The 19,103-nt window shown below is 47.2% G+C and overlaps 1 protein-coding gene across 2 annotated transcripts in view; it reads right to left on the reverse strand.

Moving 5' to 3' along the window:
* Window positions 1-19,103, reverse strand: part of PCSK6 (proprotein convertase subtilisin/kexin type 6) — a 193,090-nt gene that overhangs the window by 56,076 nt on the left and 117,911 nt on the right. For both annotated transcript variants that reach the window (XM_045448813.1, XM_045448812.1), the window contains exons 11-13: window positions 18,829-18,946; window positions 6,739-6,927; window positions 2,749-2,885 (exon numbers count right to left, since the gene is read on the reverse strand). In XM_045448813.1, coding sequence (XP_045304769.1) covers window positions 2,749-2,885; window positions 6,739-6,927; window positions 18,829-18,946 — 444 coding nt within the window. The remainder of the gene's footprint in view (window positions 1-2,748; window positions 2,886-6,738; window positions 6,928-18,828; window positions 18,947-19,103) is intronic.

Consider the following 19,103-nt stretch of genomic DNA (forward strand, 5'->3'; position numbering starts at 1 on the left):
AATAAATAAACTTTCAATTTCAAGTGATTTAATTTTAATTTCAAGTGATGTAAAATTTTGCATCTTTGTATTTTTAGACTGTTATAGTAACTTTTTTTCAAAATAGTTATTATCCTAAAGGCAGAAAGAAAGTGACTGGGGGCAGGCAGGGTCTTATAGATGATTTGATCATTTAAAGTCAATTTTCGGGGTGCCTGGGTGGCTCAGTCTGTTGGGTGTCCGACTTCGGCTCAGGTCATGATCTCACGATTCGTGAGTTTGAGCCCCACATCAGGCTCTGTGCTGACAGCTCAGGGCCTGGAGCCTGCTTCAGATTCTGTGTCTCCTTCTCTCTCTGCTCCTCCCCTGCTCACATTCTGTCTCTCTCTCAAAAATAAATAAAGATTAAAAAAAAATTTAAGGTCAATTTTCTGGTGGCATCTGGGTGGCTCAGTCAGTTAAGCATCTGACTTTGTCTCAGGTCATGATCTTGTGACTTGTGAGTTTGAGCCCCACATCGGGCTCTGTGCTGACAGCTCAGAGCCTGGAGCCTGCTTCAGATTCTGTCTCCCTCTCTGTCTGCCCCTCCCCCTCTTGTTCTCTCTCGATCGTTCTCTCTCTCACAAAAAAAATGAAAAAAAAGTCAATTTTCTGCATGAGGCAAGTCAATGCTCTTCTGTTCTTCCTGGTTAAAAAAAAAAACTTCTCTGAAACTGTGCTTCATGAAAACTCAGAAAAGGACCAGGGCAGGGGAAGGTTCTAGGGTGATCAAGAAGCAGGCCCCTAGGGACAACAGAACGGTGAAAGCAAACTTCAGGGAACTGTCTCCACAGACAGCATAGTCCCTGTCCCTTTACTATAAATCCCAATCCAACAGAGAGATATGTGAAGACATCAGAGACTGAGGTTGGTGACTATGGCAGAAGACGCAATGATTATTCTCATTTTCTCTCCCGGTGTAGCCTTATCACCTCCATCAGTGCCTGGCCCAAAGTAGGAATTCAATACAGATCAGTTCAAGAAATGATTATGACCCAAAAGGAGAGTTAGGAAAGGCTACCATCCCAGAGGGAAAAAAAAACAATCTGAAAGCAAAAGTAAGAAAACCATTCCATTTACAATAGCATCAAAAAGAACAAAATACTTAGGAACAAATGTCACCAAGGATGTACAAGGCATGTGGACTGACAGCCACAAAACAATGCTGATAGAAATGAAAGAAGATCAAGATAAGTCAAAATAAATAAATAAATTGTGTTCACGGATGGGAGAACTCAATTTTGTAAAGATGGCAATTCTCCCCAAACTGAACTAGATTCAGTGAAATCTCTATCAAAATTCCAACCACTGGGGCGCCTGGGTGGCTCAGTCGGTTAAGTGTCTGACTTCTGCTCAGGTCATGATCTCGCTGTTCGCGAGTTCGAGCCCTGTGTCAGGCTCTGTGCCAACAGCTCAGAGCCTGGAGCCTGCTTTGGATTCTGGGTCTCCTTCTCTCTCTGCCCCTCCCCAGCTTGTGCTCTGTCTCTCTCTTAAAAATAAATACAAACATTAAAAAAAAAAACCTGTTACAACTCCATAATAAAAGACAACCCAGTTTTAAAATAAGCAAAAGATATGAATACACATTTCTCCAAAGAAGATAAAAGTGGGCAATAAGCCCACGAAAAGATGCTCAGCATTGTTAGTCATTAGGGGAATTAGTGCAAATCAAAACCGTAATGAGATATACTTCACACCCACTAGGATGTCTATAATAAGAAAATGGATATGATAAAACAAGAGCTGATGATGACAGAGAGAAACTAAAATCCTCACATAGTGCTGATAGGAATATAAAATGGTACAGCACTGCAGAGAACAGTTTGATGGTTCTCCAAAAAGTCAAACATAGAATTACTATATAACCCAGCAATTCCATTCTTACGTATACAACCAAGAGAACTGAAAATGTATGCCCACATAAAGACTTACATGTGGATGTTCAAAGCAGCATTATTCCTAACAGTCATTAAGAAGAAAGAACCCAGCTGTCCACCAACTTATGAAAGGATAAACGAAATGTTATAGATGCAATTATTTACACACAATTAAATTGTATTTAGTCATGAAAGGGCATGAAGTATGATACATACTATAAACATTATGCTAACTGGACACGAAAGGTGACATATTGTGTGATTCCATTTACATGAAACATCCGGAAGAGGCAAATCCATGGATACAGCAAGTAGATTAGGGGTTGCTGGGGGCTGGGAGAATGGGGAGTGTCTGCTTAGTGGGTATGGGGTATCCCTTTGGGGTGATGTCAAAGTTCTGGATTTAGTTAAGTGGTAAGTTGTACCAAGACTGTGAATGTACTGAAGGCCATTTAGTTACACATTTTGTTTATTTTTTTAATGTGTATTTATTTTTGAGAGAGAGGGAGAGACAGAGCGTGAGCAGGGGAGGGGCAGAGAGAGGGAGACACAGATCCCAAGCAGGCTCCAGGCTCTGAGCTGTCAGCACAGAGCCTGACGTGGAGCTCGAACTCACAAACCGTGAGATCATCACCTGAGCCCAAGTCGGACGCTTAACTGACTGAGGCACCCAGGCGCCCCTAGTTACACACTTTAGAAGGATTTAAATGGTGAATTTTACCTCCATAAAAAAAAAAAAAGAAGAAGAAAAAGAAAAGAAAGAATTATGAGAGACACAAGTTAAATAAAAGTCTGAGTTAACAAAAAGGTAGAAATAATAAAAGTGGTCTGGAAATTCCTGAGAACCACTGACCTTGCTTCTCGGGGTTGCGGACCTGGGACGGCATGTCTTGGATTTCCAAGGTCCATTCCCCCTCGGCCTTTTCTCCCCAGCAGTGCACGGTCATGAATTCCCAGTTTGTAAACCCTTCATTGGAATGATCCAGCAATCTGCAATTGGAGACTCGGGGTGAGAACACGAGGATCTGGAAAGGAGGGGGTGGGGCAGGCCGAGGAGGGCTCTCTCCCAGCTCAGAATTACTTAGGTGACAGTACTATTCAGCTGAGTGGCACCTCCAGGGCAGCAGGTCTGAGAACGGAAGGAAAAAGAGCCTGGCCCTCAGCACAGGCGCAGGTGCAGGTACAATGGTGACCGCTTTCAAACCCTTGCATTATGACGCAGCCCTGGACAGCAGCTTCACCTTCATTATCCCATTGGGTCCCCTGAACATTCTGAGAGGCAGGCAGGCTGGCAGGACTTATAGGTGCCCAACATGAGACGGACTCAGCCAGCGATGGGCTCTTCCTGCCATCCTAGTTTACCGATGGAGAGATCCCAAGGGTAGTGATTCATGGCAGGTCCAACAGCCAGGAACCAGCTCAGCTGGGACTCACCCAACGGCATTCGGACTCCTGTCTTTGTTCTTTCCAGCACAGGGAGGTGTGTAAGAGGTTACCAAAGAAGGTCCTCAAACCCCCCACCCCCCACCCCATGTTCCTTCAGGTGTCTGGTTCCTTCCTACCCTTTCCCTCCTACAGAGGATCTGGACCAATGCCTGGGTGCACAAAGGCAGAAAGAGGCTAGGCCACATGATTCTTTGACTTAAGCACCAAGGGCATCACAGAGGAAACCTTTCTAAAATGCTGGCTTATGGAACGAATGAAACCTTCACATCTGTCATGGACCCAGCTCTTACGTGCTGTTCTCCAGGAGATACAAAGAAGGAAAAACGTGCAACTCTCCAGGGCTTAACAGGCTTCAACAGGTGCATTTGGAAGAGATGACATAAGGGGCCTGGTTGTTCTCCAGTGTGGGTGGGAGGCACCCCTGGGTGCAGCACGGGGAGGCACAGGAGCTCCCGCCCCTCAGCCAGCCTCCCCTTGTAGGTTCTGATGAGCCTCCCTTGGTCCTTTGCTACCCCAAGGTCCTTCTGGACTTCCACCCAGATCCATTTCCTCTTCTTTGACTTGAGCAGGAAACAGGAAGCAAGTTATGGGCACCCTCTTTCTTCCCACACCCTGTGCCCTGCTTAGTCTCCTCTCCTTGGAAGAAACAATCTCAGGTTCTTCTCTCTTACTCTTCCTTCCCAGTCTAATTTTCTAGCTCTATTGTGGAACACTGTCTTTACCCAAGAGCTCTTTATTTGTCATCAGAAGTTCAGATACATATTTGGTGTGATGTAAGACTGGATGCCTGATTTGGGTGTTCTCCGAACATCTAACGAATGTATAAAAACCTTTATCGGAAGAATGTTCTTTGCTTGGCGAATAGTGAGGGGGAGGGCCACACCCTGTACGTTCTTCTAAGAAACTGCAAAGGTCAAGGCTGATTTTCACACACGATGCCAAACTGAACCCGACCCGCCTGGACAGAACAAAGACAAACTGTCTTCTAAGGGCTGAAATACTTAACGAAACATCAACCTAACTCTTGGTGAAAAAAAATCTGGCAACCTGAAAAAGCTGCCGTATTGAGCAAGATGCGAAATAAAGTAGAAGTAATAGATCGCCCAAATACAAACTCTTGATATAATCACAAAATCTGTGCCTTGGGAAAAAACAAATTCCCAAGACTCAGATGACTGCCAAATGGCCTCAAGGCAGGTTTCAAGTGCTTGATGGCACAGGTACAGCACCTCCTAGCTAATGGGTAGTCTTGAAGCGAATGAACTTGGCAGGACCTGCTCTTTCCCATCTGAGGGGCACACACTGGGCTTGAACAGGACGGAGGTTAGAAGGGGAGGAGATCAGAGTGCACAGAGGCCAGGCGGTGGGGATGCTGGGGCGCTGGAAGGTTCTTCCAGGTCAGGTGGATGTAAGCAGGACAGGGAGGGAGGCCAGCTGCATGTGCCGGGCATTTTCATCTACATCATCAGCATCCAGTGCTTGTAGCATTCTGGACTGTGATGGGAGTGAAATGATATTTCTAGAGGTGAGGGATAAAGGGAGGAGAAATGGGTGACTCCTGGGTGCCCAGCCAGGAGGTGAAGGAGCAGAGTATAATCTCATGTCTCTGGGCCCACAGCCCATCTCGGCGTGGGTCCTCGCAGGTCACTGCTGCCCTGCTGGCCTCTGACCTGCCGGCCCAACCCCTAAGCCTCACTGTGGCTCTTGGTCAACCCAGGTCACCATTTGGTGCCTGGATCCAGCTCCTGCCTCGAAGTCAGGCCTCACCACCTTGGATGCCTCCTGGTGTGCAGCATGGAGCAAAGGGGGCTCTAGGGAGGTGACTTCATGAGAACCCAGAGAAGTGGAGCCTGTGCCTGGCCTCCGTGCTACTGTAAGGACGGGGACCTAAGGTGCCTTGAAGTGGCCCCGCCCATCCGCCCAGCTCCAGTCTGGTGTTTGAACAGGGAATGAGGGCCCTTATCAGAGAACTTCAATGTTTCAAGGAATGCTAGAAATTTGGACTTTTAGATGAAATCTCTAAAAGTTCCAGTAATAATAATAATAACTCTGGTTGCAAAATAGCATAAATAAAGCGTTGGCTTGCCAGCTGGCACTCTCAAACTGCTCACAGCCTTGCTGGTCTCCCAAGGGCAGAGGCAGAGTGTGGCCCAGGCCTACCTTCAGGAGGGAGAGATGCCCCTGTCGCTCTCGTTCTACGAGGGTGGAACCTAACCTGGTGGGGACTGAGCCTGATGGCCAAGCCCTTGGAACCCATGAAGGCAGGATCTGGTCTCAGGGCTGGTTCCAGAGGACAAACTCCCCACTCCTTCAGACAACTGGCTGGCAAGAGCATTCAGCCTTTCATCTCTGCAGGCAATCTCTCTGTCTTATGCAAAGTAGGGGTGGGGTGGAAGGGGGTAAGAGAAACGGCAACTCCTACCTGGTCCTGAATGGAGGCCTTCACTCAACCCCCATTTTCTGAATCCTACAGCCCAAATATGGCTGCAGCCCCAGGCAGGGAACCCAAATGGGTCATGTGGGCCCAGTGTGGGCAAGCAGGCAGTGGGGCCATGGTCCAGGGGACAGGTAGTGGCAGGGTGCTTCCTGAGGTGGGGGGGTGGGGGTGGGGGACACAATTGCCAGCTGTTTTTCAAGAGAAGCTGGAAATGCTGGTTTGTCCTGAAACCTTTCTTTTTCCCTCTGCCTCTTAGCTAGAAGGAGCTGGAAGGAAGCCCCAGTCCCCCTTGCCCCCTCCCCCAACCTCCCATTAATCCCCTCACTCCAGTTACCTGCAAGCAACACAAATGCATCAAAGTACTTCTTTCTTGTTTCTGACTTTGTGGAAGAAATGGCTCCATGGCTCTCCACAAAGCCTATGTGAGACCCCAGAGTTCAGAGGCTGTTTATTGGTCCTGAGTGGGACCCTCTCAGGCACATGGGTGAGAAGGCTGTAGAGAGCAGCCACCGAGCACCCCAAGCGAGCCAGTCTCCCATGGAGCAGAGCCTCCTGCCCACACAAGTTCAAGAGCACACCCCACAACTGGAGAACCGTGCAGAAGCTTCAGCGGGCAAAGCAGTCCTTCCCTAATACAAGCTTTTACTCCAGATGCTGAGTGAATGTGAGAAAAATGATCTCTGGTGCACTTTGAAGAGCAATTAAGTCATAGCCGGAATTCCATAAATCTCTCCAAACCCTTATCTCTCCTGCCTGGAAACAAAAGTTTTCCAGGAAGGACGGTTTTGAAGGCCAGGTTTCAGGTTGGCGTGGTATACATCTGAGTATCTCCAAGAGGAAGCTGCTAAAGAACCAACCTGCCCTGGGGAGGAGGGCCCTGCAGGGACACTGTGACCTGGGGCTGGATAGGCCCTCCTGACAATCCCCAGCCTTTGCCCCACTAGGCCAGCCTGGCCTTACCTCTTTGCCAAGAGTTGAGACTTGGTTCCCGAGGGAGAAATGAGGTGGATCTGGAGGTCTCCCCTGCGTGGGTGGGAAATAGAGATGCGAGCCACCACATGCTCCAGGTAACCCACACGCTGGTCTGAGTGGTCCGCACAGGCAGTGGTCAGGGCGGTGGTCCGAAGCGTCTGCACCACAGGGATGCTCCTGGGAGAGGAGGGAGGGACTCAGGACGTGACACCAGAAGCTCCAAGTCTCGAGTGAGGGCCATGGACTCAGGTCTTCCCAGGAACTCCCAGGGAGGAGAGCTCTAGCCCCTCTTGGATGTCCCACTCTTGGGTGCTCCCAGTGGAGCTATCTTGCTGGCCCAGAAGATGTTTGCTGTCCTGGAGTTTGCTTAGAGACACAAAGAATGGCTTCTCATACAGACTCTGCTAACATACTCAGTGATCGGCCCCCTCAGTGCCCACAAGCCGGCTTCTCTCTAAGTAGCCTTTGGCCACCTCATTTCCTCAACTGCTGGGGTGAGCCAGGCTTTAGAACCCCACTACTTTGTTTCAAAGACCAGCCTTGATAATATAAGTCACCATGCTGACTAATAACAGCAAACATTTCCGGAACTGACTGCATGCCAGAAGCTAGACATGGCACTGAGAATTTACCAGGATTAATCCATTAAATCCAGAAAGAGGTCAAGGATCATGCTGAAGGTCACACAGCTACTGAGGAGCAGAGCTGGGATGTGAGGCTGGAGTTCACTGCTCCCACCTCTGTTCCACACTGTTCCACAAGGATGCTGTGTGGACCCACACTTGTGTTTAAGACACTGGGGATGAGGAGATATGGTCAAGGCATCATATGGGGACACTGGGGATGAGGAGATATGGTCAAGGGCTGGAACTGTGCTCTTGTTCTAACTGCACTGGTCAAGGCCGTAGTGACTGGACCAGAGTCATGGAAGATGGACAGGAACTTGTCCAGTCCCTACTGCTGTGCATGGAGACTGGGGGCCTCTCCCTCCCCTGTCCTCTGATAGGAATGGATGACAGTTCTCTTTATGAAGTCAGGGAAGTTTTGCCATATGGGATGGGATCTGAGGACAAGCATCAAACCCCAATCATTCATGGCTTATTTCCACCAGAATCTTCTAAGACTCCCCAGAGGAGGCAGACACAAAGCTCGCACCTGCATGTGCCCTGCCACATCCAGGCCAGGCGCTCCCGCCCATTCTGGGCTACCACGGTTGCCCCCACTGCCCCCACCACTTGTAAACTGAGGAAAGATCTCCTGCCACCCAGCAGCACATTAATAATCCCCCAGTGCTCAGCCAAGCTCCGTCTATTAAGGGGAGCGCTTTTCTCATTACACCCCGACTTTCCGCTCAGGAGGGGAGGCTCGCAGCGTAGTCTCAGCATCTCTCAGGAATTACATCGCTTGGCTCTACAGGGCCTGAGTCATAAAAAACAATCAAAACAGTTATAAACAGTGATGTAATTCCCTCAGAGACTCTGTAAATATTTGAAAACATGATTTGCATGCATCATAAATTGATTTAGAGATGCTGACTTCTTTCACTGCCTTCTCCCAAATTTTCCTGTCTGTGTTTACAGGTCAGCAGGCCCCCCGCTGTGCCAGATGCAGAGACTTTCCTGGGCCCAAGAGGAAGGTCAAGCTAAAGCAGAAACAAAAGCCATAAGAAAGTTTAAAAACCTGCGCTATCCCTCCAACCTTTGGCCATTCGGGAGATAGAATGATCACTCCGACCTAGAAATAGACCTGAAATCCCACCAGGGAATTCCTTTTTTTTTTTTTTTAATGTTTTATTTATTTTTGAAAGAGAGAGCGCAAATGGGGGAGGGGCAGAGAGAGACAGGGACAGAGGATCCGAAGCAGGCTCCATGCTGACAGCAGAGAGCCTGAAGCCAGGCTCAAACTCATGAGATCATGAGTGAGATCATGACCTGAGCCGAATGAAGTCTGATGCTCAACCAGGCCACCCAGGCACCTGCCCACTGAGGCATTCTTAATCCTAAAGATAAGGCATAGGATTTCAGAGAACAGGAAGGGGTATAAGATATGGCAAACAGACCCCACCCTCACCTGCCCCCTTCCCCTGTGCCCCAGCCACAGTGTTGACATCTAGAGAAAAACAACAACAAAACAACAACAACAACAACAACAACAAAAACCATCTCAAGTAGTGTTAAATAGTGAGATTATGAAAGCTTCTTGCATTTGACACTTTTACTCTTGCCACTGGACTCTAGCTGCTAGGCCACCCCAGAGGTCAGAAAGCTTGGTTGCTCTAATGCCCAGAGGCCACCTTGCCCCTGCCTGCAGGGTGGCTGGCTGGGGGTGGGCAGCCCACAACTCCTTCCTTTGGAAATTAAAGCCCAGTCTGATTAGATTTTCAAACTTAAGACATTACCCCCCGCCTGGGGGGGCAAGGAGTCCCTTTCTCTGGGGAACAAGGCTAATTATAACAGTTTGTATGAACCCACACTGTCACAGGCCACCAGACCTCCTCATTTCTGAAAGTTCTAGGGAAGGGTGGGGAGCCCAGGACATCCACTCAAAGACAACGAGGCATTACCCTCCTTACTTGAAGTTAACCTTCCCCACCTTTTATTGTTCCTGTTGGAACAAATAACCTAATATTCCAAATCAGGGGCTTTTACATTTCCTATAAAGAGAAGGGAGGTGAGGGGGAGGCTTTAAAATGTTTCAGGATAGTCAAGTTGAAGTTTTTCTGTATTTCAGATAGAAACTCCAAGTAGAAATGGGGAAGCTGAAAATCAAAAGCCATCACTCTGTAAGAATTAACTCCTATGCAGAAGGCGAAATCATTGATGGGTAGAAAAAAGGAAGTTATTCCCCATCGTACAGTTATTTCAAAGATAACACAGAAAATGCAAGTGGACTGCAAAGCCGTGTATTTTTTAGTTTAAACGGTGCGGGGGCGTTATCTTTGTCACACGAACACAGCTAAATTGTATTTTAACCATGAAAACTGATTTAGAAAGGTCTTAAAGTTCCCAAGATAACTAAAAACGTCCCACTGTGATTAAATTCTGTAATTGTTGTCTGTGTATGCAAGGCCATCCCCCAAGGGCCCTAAAGGAACCCAAGGAGTTAAAAAATCCCACGAGACCTAGCTCCAGACCCAGCGATAGATATTTAAACTATGGAGACTGTCCTACTTTGAAGAGATCTCTGAGGACAGACTTGTCACTTCCTGTTGAACCACATTTCAGACTTAATTACTGATACTCCAGATGTTCTCCTTTTATCCTAAAGTCTCGTGAACAGCTCCCTTCTCTTGAGGGTGGAGCGGTCTTGACAATAACTTCCTAGTACCTCCTGACCTTTGACCTCTGAACTTGTCTCCAGTGTATAATAGCATCTAACATCTTGTAAATGTGTAGAAACAAGATCCGCTTTAATAAATTCAAGGCACTCACCAAATCACAATGCTTGGACTCCGATAGCATCACAGTAAAATTCAGAGCCAAAGATAAATATTTTCAAGTATGGGTTTTCCCTGCTGTCTGAAAGTAGAGTGTTCCTATGAAACCTTTCTCAAGCTGAGAGCAAAGGCATTAAGCAAAGAAGTAATTACCATTAATTTATATGGGAAAAACATGTGAGGACTCCCAGACTCCCAGACGCCCTGCCCCATCCACCCCCAAATCACCTCTCTTAGGTTTTTCTGATACCTTAAGAAATGTCCTGCTAATGGATGCACAAAATAAATGGAGACAAAGCACAGATGCTCACAGATACAGTTCGAAGCTGTGGCTGCTTGATGCTGAGATCCTGGGTGTAGTTCCCCGGGGAAGGAGTTTGGGGGCACCACTATTGCTGCTTAGGGTGTGCAATGACTTTCTAGCAGCTCACTGCAAAACCAATACTGAATGCTATTTTCGCTTTCTGCCCTTTCTTTGGGAAAAGCAGAAATCCTCTGCATATTTCTTCCAGGTCTAAGACTTTCATAAAAGCCAAGTGGTGTAAAGTGAACTTTTGAAAAGTGGGGGATACCTACACACCAAATGGCCAGGGAAAGCAAGGAGAGGGGGAGGTTGGTAGCTACCAGTGGAAACCCTGCATTGTTCTACTTGTCTTTCTGCCCTGGCTGGGAACATACTACAAGCTAGTATGTTTTTCTTTTTTCTTTTCTTTTCTTTTCTTTTCTTTTCTTTTCTTTTCTTTTCTTTTCTTTTCTTTTCTTTCTTTTCTTTTCTTTTCTCTTTCCTTTTTTTCCTCTTCTTTTTCTTTCTTCCTTTTTTTCTTTTTTAAATGTTGTTTTTTTAAGTTTATTTATTTATTTTTGAGAAAGAGAGAGAGAGAGAGAGAGAGAGAGAGAAAGAGAATGAGTGGGGGAGGGACAGAGAGAGGGAGAAAGAGAATTCCACTGTCAGTACAGAGCTGGACACCGGGCTCGATCTCATGAACAGTAAGATCATGGCCCGAGCTGAAACCAAGAGTAGGATGCTTAATTGACTGAGCCACCCAGGTGTCCCCAAGCCAATATTTCTAACTCCCACCTTGAAGACCTCTCTCCAGCTCAGCTACAAGGGCAGATCTGTGCTCTGGTGCAGAGCATTTCCAGAGCAATGCTGCCTTACCAAGCTGCAGGGCTGGAGGCGGGGTGGGCAAAGCGAGCTGGGCCCAGCTCCTCACTAGACAATTCTGAGATCATGCTGAGTGGGAGACCTACCAGAATCGGAAGGCAGACTGGTCCTTCCCCGTGTTGTATTTGGAATCTGTCTTGGGCTGACGACCATTACAATGGAAGGTCAACCAGGAGCACCTGGATGGCTCAGTCAGTTGAGTGTCTGACTTTGGCTCAGGTCATGGTCTCAGGGTTCATGAGTTTGAGCCCCTCATCAGGCTGGCTGCTGTCAGCGTGAAACCTGCTTGAGATTCTCTGTGCCTCCCACCCCCCTACCCCTCCCCTGCTTTGACTTTCGCACACACTCTTTCTCTCTCTCTCTCTCTCTCTCTCTCTCAAAAAAAAGGAAGGTCAACCAGTAACCCTTTCACAGACCTTCTAAAGGGTAATAGTGGAGTGGAGGGGGGTTAATTGGGGCATTCCTGTTAGACTAAACTGTGGGAAAGCAACTTGGTCTGTTGGAGGGCACAGAGGGATCTGAATGTAGATAGTAAAAAGCTTCTGGGTCACTTTTTAGATCTATGATATGTTCTAGGATGAACGTTCTTGGCAGGATGGTCACAGGATCCCAAATACATAGATTCTTTCATATTAGCTTACATTTCAGGTCTTCCTTAGATGAAATTGCTTTTGATTATGAAACCACAGCACATCACTTAGGCTGGAAATACAATTTGAAAAGAAAAAGAGACTAATCCAGTACATTAATCTAGACAGGCTGTTCATGATTAAGTTGTAAGGTGCTTTAATACACAGTGTTTAAATTTACGTTTATTCCCTCCCCCCCCCGCCCCGTATGAAACAAGGGGCTAAATTAGCTGGCTTTAAACATTCCTTCCAGCTCTAAGATTCAGTCTGATGGGGAGTGAAAAAGACAATAAGATATACAGTCACTTCCCATTATTCACGATTCCGTGAAATTTGCCTAAATCAATACTTGTGCTTTTGTGATCATTTGCGGATATATGCAGAACAGCAAAATGTTTGAGCTGCCCAGATACACACGTTCTCAGTTGAGGCCAAACAAAGGCGACACTCTGTCTTTTGTTTTCAGTTCTCATACTGTGAACAAATGTCCTTCTTGTGATCTATTTTTAGTGCCATGCTTTTCATATTTTTGTGCCTTTGGTTGGTGGCTTCATGGCTTAAAATGGCCCCCAAGCAGACTGCTGAGGTGCTGTCTGGTTCCTAAGCATTGGACAGCTGTGATGTGCCTTGCAGAGAAAACACATGTGCTGGGTGAGCTTCGTTGAGGAAGGAGTTACAGTGCTGATGGCCTTGAGTCCAGTGTTAATGAATCAGTAATACATAGTAAATAAAATGTTTTTAAACAGAAACACACATAAAACCAGGTGATGTATGGAACAGTTGACAAAAATGCTGTGGCCAGAGGCTTGCACAAACCTAACCCTGTATTTCTCTTAGAAGCGATGGTTCTATATTTGCAAAGTCAGTGTTTGTGGTGACTTCATAGAACATTAACTGAGAACTGGTTGTATTATTTGAATTCAAATACTAATTTTTTAAAAAACTATTCATTATTTTATTTTAGAGAGAGAGAGGGAGAGACAGAGTGTGAGTGGAGGAGGGGCAGAGGGGGTGAGAGAGACAGAATCTAAAGCAGACTCCACACTCAGTGCAGAGCCTAACGTGGGGCTTGATCCCACGACCTTGAGATCATGACCTGAGCCAACATCAAGAGTCAGCTGCTCAACTGGCTGAGCCACCCAGGTGCCCTCAAATACTAATTTTTGAAGTAAGTTGCATTTATAATTTGGGGGTAACAGGTTTGTGGCAAAAAATAAGCTTGGAATGTCAAGGGCTGTAGGATAATAGGCAGCTTACAAATATTCACCAGTGTCTCAAGGGGTGTCAGGAACCAGGACAAATATGAGGACCCAGGTATGGTCACCCACCAGGGCAGGACAGCAGAGCACAAGTTTTCCTAGGATACCAGCCATGCCCTGGTGGAAGAAGCCAGAAGCAGGGGCCTCATATAGCATCTAGGAGTGCACACAATTAGATGCCCTGGAGAGAAGTGCCACGCGGGGTGTGTGGGCAACCTGCACAGTATAGACAGGGCAGACCAAAGGTCAGAGTAAGAGGGGCTTTTAGCTTTTAAAAAAGATGCCAAACCAGGCTGTGTGCCACAGCACAGAAGGGTCCTGAAGTTGGGCCGATGTGGGTCATGGCCACACGGGTACTTCATCAGGACATAGCGGCTGTGTGGCCTTGCCTGCTCGCCTAGCTAAGCTGCTGCCGACAAGACAACTGGGCCTGGCCTCTGGGGTGCTGGCAACTGCTCAGGGCTGGAGAAACCTCCTACTGGCCAGGGCCAAGGTGCCTTCTGTCCTCAGGGCCAGTGTGCCTAGCCGGTTGGGGATGCAGAAGGAAGAGAAGCAAGCTCTCTCCTAGAGAACATGCAGATCACTCTTGCTTTGGTCCCGCCTGAGTCCTTGTGATGTGTCCCTTCTCAGGGGGACAAGGTGGACTCCGGAGACGGGCAGCCTGGGGTGGCAACTCAGCCCCTCCACCTCTCAGCCCTAGGCTATTCCTCAACTCCTTAGGGCCTCAGTGCCTTCAATATATAAATGGGGATAAAAATAGTCCCCACACTTCACACCCTTGTTGGCTGTTTTGAATGTGTGAGCTCACACAGAGCACTTAGGCCGATGCCTGGCACACAGTAAGGTCCTGATCATTATCCATTATGCTTATCTATGTATTTATAGGTAGAGTTGTGATAAAGTAACCAACCCATGTGGTCTGGTTTCATGAAATACGAGAAGGAGAAATAGTATGTGGTTAATCCATAGTTAATTGTTTTTAATGTAAGGTTTTTTTGTTTTTGTTTTAATTTTTTTTAACATTTATTTATTATTGAGAGACAGAGCGTGAGCATGGGGGGGGGGGTGGGCAGAGAGAGAGGGAGACACAGAATCTGAAGCAGGCTCCAGGCTCTGAGCTGTCAGCACAGAGCCCGACGTGGGGCTCAAACTCACAAACCGCGAGATCATGACCTGATCCGAAGTCGGACGCCTTACCGACTGAGCCACCCAGGCGCCCCAGGTTTTTTTTTTTTTTTAATGTTTATTTATTTCGAAAGAGAGAGAAAGAGCGTGAGCAGGGGGGAGGGGCAGAGAGAGAGAGAGAGAGAGAGAGAGAGAGAGAATCCTAAGCAGACTCTGTGCCATTAGCACACAGCCTGATGCGGGGCTCACACTCACAAACTGTGAGATCATGACCTGAGCCAAAATGGAGAGTCAGACGCTCAACTAACTGAGCCACCCAGGCGCCCCCATCCATAGTTAATTCTCAAACATCTATAAATATATGGTCTGGTCTATAGATAATCCTTAATATGCAAAGCCTTTGGGACTGAAATATATTTTTGGGTGTGTGAGTTCTTTCGATAAAAGACAAGCCACACTACACTGTAAACTCTAGATTCTAACCTTCCAAACCTATTAAAACAAAAGATGAGTAGATAACATCTTAGTGCTTTAAGAGATTCTGCTATTTTTGCCGTCTTTCCAGAAGGAGTAGAGAGTCAGGGATGACATAAAATGTTTCATAGCAGCCCTGAGTTTTAAAGACACAAAGAAGTGCTGGCTTAGAAACATCCTAAGGGTCAAATAAGATATTTACTAGCTGGGCCTTTTATTTTTTTGTTTCATTCACAGGAATTATACTGAACTTGATTTTCTTTTTTGCTTTTAGAAAGGTTATAAAAATATCAATTTTGTCCTACTCTATCTGACACACAGATTTTTAAAAATGTTTTTATTTACTTATTGAGAGAGAGAGGGGGAAAGAGCGCAAGCAGGGAAGGGGCAGAGAGAGAGAGAGGCAGAGAGAGAGACGGAGATAGAGAATCCCAAGTAGGCTTAGCACTGTCAGTGCACAGCTTGATTCGGGGCTAGATCCCACGAACTGTGAGATCATGACCTGAGCCTAAATCAAGAGTCAGACACTTAACTGACTGTGCCGTGCAGGTGCCCCAGACACAAAGACTGTTAAATAATTTTGCATGGGCAATGTCACAGGTCATGGTCCTCTGTACCTTCCTTTAACGGAAGAAAAGTCCTAACCATTTGTGCCCAAGACTAAGCAAGGATCTCTCCTGAATGTGTTTGAATGTCAAAAGTCATTCTCTTTTGCAAAAGTAGCTGTCAAGTTCAAGTGATTTCCTCCTTGTTCTTGCATTTAGATTTAGCATTCATTGACAGCTTTTATGATGCTCTGTGGGTGCTGGAGAGCTAAGTCAGACACCATGGTGTCTGTTTCAGGGGGGGCTCAGTCTTTTTTGGGGTGGGGGGGTGACAGGCTGTAAAGACATGGCTCAGTGAGATCTGGCTGTACCTTGGAGCAGGAGGCCTGGCCCCTCTCTTTTCTTACCACCCCCACCCCTGCGGTCCCCTCTCTCCTGGCATCTCCAGGCAGGCTCCCTGACCTTCTCCATGCTCCTGGGGACTTCTTATTCTCTCTCAGGAGGGGGATATAGACAGAGACAGGCTAAATTCCCAACCCCACAGTCCCTAGATGCACTTCATTCCTGCCCCAGTATGTGACCATCTACACCCAGAACCTCTGACTCAGCACCCCATACGACAGTACTGTAGAATGGCAGATGTGGCCACAGCCCCCACTGGGACGTCCATATTTGCTCCTAATGAATACAATTCTCTGAATTTCATCACACTAGGGCAGCCTTTCCCTTCTACCCGAGAGGAAAGAGGTAAACGTATCACTTACGTTGCACCCAGGTATGCATGGGATGGCCAGATAAAGAGGCTCTCTCTCTTTCTCTCTCTCTCTCTTTCTCTCTCACTTTCTGCTTTTTTCCATGGGAAGCAGCTAAAGCCAACTTTGGGACATTCAGAGAGTCCTGGATTCCACCACGAAAAGGAGAAACCAGAATGAGGCCACAAGAGTGGACGGCTCTCTTGGTGGACAGCCGGACCATGGAGAAGGGGGACTGACAGGGAGAGGGAAACATAGGTATGTGGGAACATTTCCCTTTCATTTGTAAGCCAAGTGATTCCAGCAGCTTGGGCAAAGCTAGACAAGAACCCTCATGAGAGAAATTGGCCATAACCTTCAGGGGTGCTTAGTGGCCCTGATTCAAGAGACCCTGACAGGTAAGCTGGAGCTCTCTGCCAGGAGACAAAGCCCAAAGGTCCCTTCCACATAGTAATATTTCTCTCTCTCTCTCCTTCTCTCTAAATCTCCCCCTCTCCCTCTCTCTTCTCTCTTTCTCTATCTGGAGGCCCTTATCTCCTTGGGAACAGTTGAGAGTGCAGTTAAGCAAGTGTTTTGGGATCGCCGGTTGGCTGAAAAGTCTAGAAAGAGCCTGAAACCGCTACACGTAAAGATGACCTTTCTTCAGAAACAGAAGTCTGATTCTTCCCTTCTGTTGGAATTCGCAGAGTCCTTTCTTCCCTCAAAGGACAGGAACAATGTCACACTGTATGTTTTGGCTGTTTCCCTCAACCTATGCTGTCTAGACTCTGTGTGCTTTCATTTAAAAAACAAAATAAAATAAAAATAAAAACAACCCTTCGCCACCTAGGCACCACTCTACCATCTTAAAACTATTTCTGGCAGGAGAAGAATGCTTCATTCAGGAGCCGCCCTGATGGGGAGACCCGTGGGAGAGAAGTAAGCCTGGACGCAGTGGCCTCGCGGAGCAGGACCCAGCTCCCAGGTGCCCAGCGTCACCTGACCTGGAGTCTGATTCCCCACGTGCCGGGCATTTTCCAACAGGCAAAACAAAAGAAAGCAAAAGGCCTTCTTTATCTCAGAGAACCTCTCGCTTTCTTCTGAATTGACAGGCTAAGGCTGCCCAGATCTGGAAAATGATGCTTTAAGATGTCAAGATTGAGACCTGCCGCTGGCCGCCTGGCCTATCAGGCCTGGGAGGGGTCACCCAAGCTGTCAGTGTCCACAGTTGGCAGCAGGACGCAGATGTAATTTCTCAAAAGAGCCTTCCATGGCTATTCATCCAACAAATACTTTCTGAATTCCTCCCGTATGCCAGGCAGCAGCGAGAAATGTTTTCCTCAACATTTTCTAGCAGAGGAACACATTATGAGAGGTAGATGCATTCTTTTTTTTTTTTTTTTTTTTTTTGAGAGGTAGGTGCATTCATTTTTTTTTTTTTTTTTTTTTTTTTTTTGAGAGGTAGGTGCATTCAAAGAAGAGGCAGTATCAAAGGGAGTGATCTGTATTTGTTGATAAAGGAAGGGTCACTTCTGATTACTCCAACATGTCTTTTTCCAAACACGCATTTTCCCAAAGGTAATAAAATAGTTACAGCTAAGAACAAAAAAAAAAAAAAAAAAAAAAAAAAAAAAGCATTCCATTCTTTATCAGATACTGAGGCCTAGAGAAACACCATTCTCCTCCTTAAAAAAAGTAGAGTGGCTATGGCAGAATTCAGAAGAATCATCTGATTTATTCTTCTGATGGAGTAGGGTTCTTGCTATCTGATTTACTCTGTGGCTGTTTTTTTTTTTTTTTTAACAAAAATTCCAATGAATGAATGCATCTGATTTAGAGCAAGTCACTACAAAGGGCGACACCGGGAGTGTCCTAACCGTGCAAGAGAGACAAAGCCAGGGTCCTACAGCTCAAGGCTTGTTAAAAAATCCTGGTGCTTTGGGGCACCTGGGTGGCTCAGTTGGTTTGAGAGTCCAGCTTTGGCTCAGGTCATGATCTTGTGGTCAGTGGGTTCAAGCCCAGAGTCAGGCTTTGTGCTGACAGCTAGGAGCCTGGAGCCTGCTTTGGATTCTGTGTCTCCCTCTCTCTCTGCCCCTCCCCCACTTGTGCCCTGTCTTACTCTGTCTCTCAAAAATAAATAAGTGTTAAAAAAATTAAAAAAAAAATCCTGGTGCTTAAACCTTAGGAAGGTTAGTTATCAAGACCAGATAAAAGTGAAGCAGAGGAAAAGCACTCTGCGCTCTGGATAATAAGTCCCCTTCTGCAACAGAGATACGGCCACTCCTGCTCTGGGCTGAGGAAGTCGCACTGTGGGCTGGGCTGCAGCTAGGGCTCCCAGGTGACAGAGACGACCCCCATCACAGCTGCTCCAGTGGGCAGGGCTGATCGCTGGGCCGGTCAGCTCTGCTAAGTATCCTGGGTAAGAATTTCCAACACGAGGGGCCATGGGTCTGGCTCCCCACCATGGGGCAATCTGCAGCAAGAGGAGAAACCATAACTGACAGCAAAATACCTCCAAACGGTCATGAGTTAAGTGACTCCTTTCCAGCTCAACAATCCGTATGAGAAAACACAGACACGTCTATGCACGGTCTATGCCCACTGATGTGCACGCGACTGTGTGTGTGAACACCTCCCCCTGCGGAACCTGGCAGCAGAGTCAGGTCGGCACTGACGTTCCTGAAAAGCCACGCGGTGCCTGCGCTGAGCCTCACCTGGGCCTCTTGTCTGTGGTGGCGATACACATGTGCTGGGAGGGCACCGCCGTCCACTTCTTCGCCTCCGTGACGAGGGCTTCCGCGTCCACCAAGCCAAATCCATAGAGATGGCTAACTGGAAAGACAGAGCCTTCAGACCCCGCCTCATCCTGCCCCCCAGGAATGGAGCGAGGCTCTGCGCTCACACTCCACTTGGCTCCCATGCAGGGCACCTGATCCACAACTGCCACGGGACAGACCACTTGTGTCACTCCGTGGCTGCAAGGGTGAGG

Source organism: Leopardus geoffroyi, chromosome B3 (genome assembly GCF_018350155.1).
Source record: "Leopardus geoffroyi isolate Oge1 chromosome B3, O.geoffroyi_Oge1_pat1.0, whole genome shotgun sequence".
NCBI classification, from domain to species: domain Eukaryota; kingdom Metazoa; phylum Chordata; class Mammalia; order Carnivora; family Felidae; genus Leopardus; species Leopardus geoffroyi.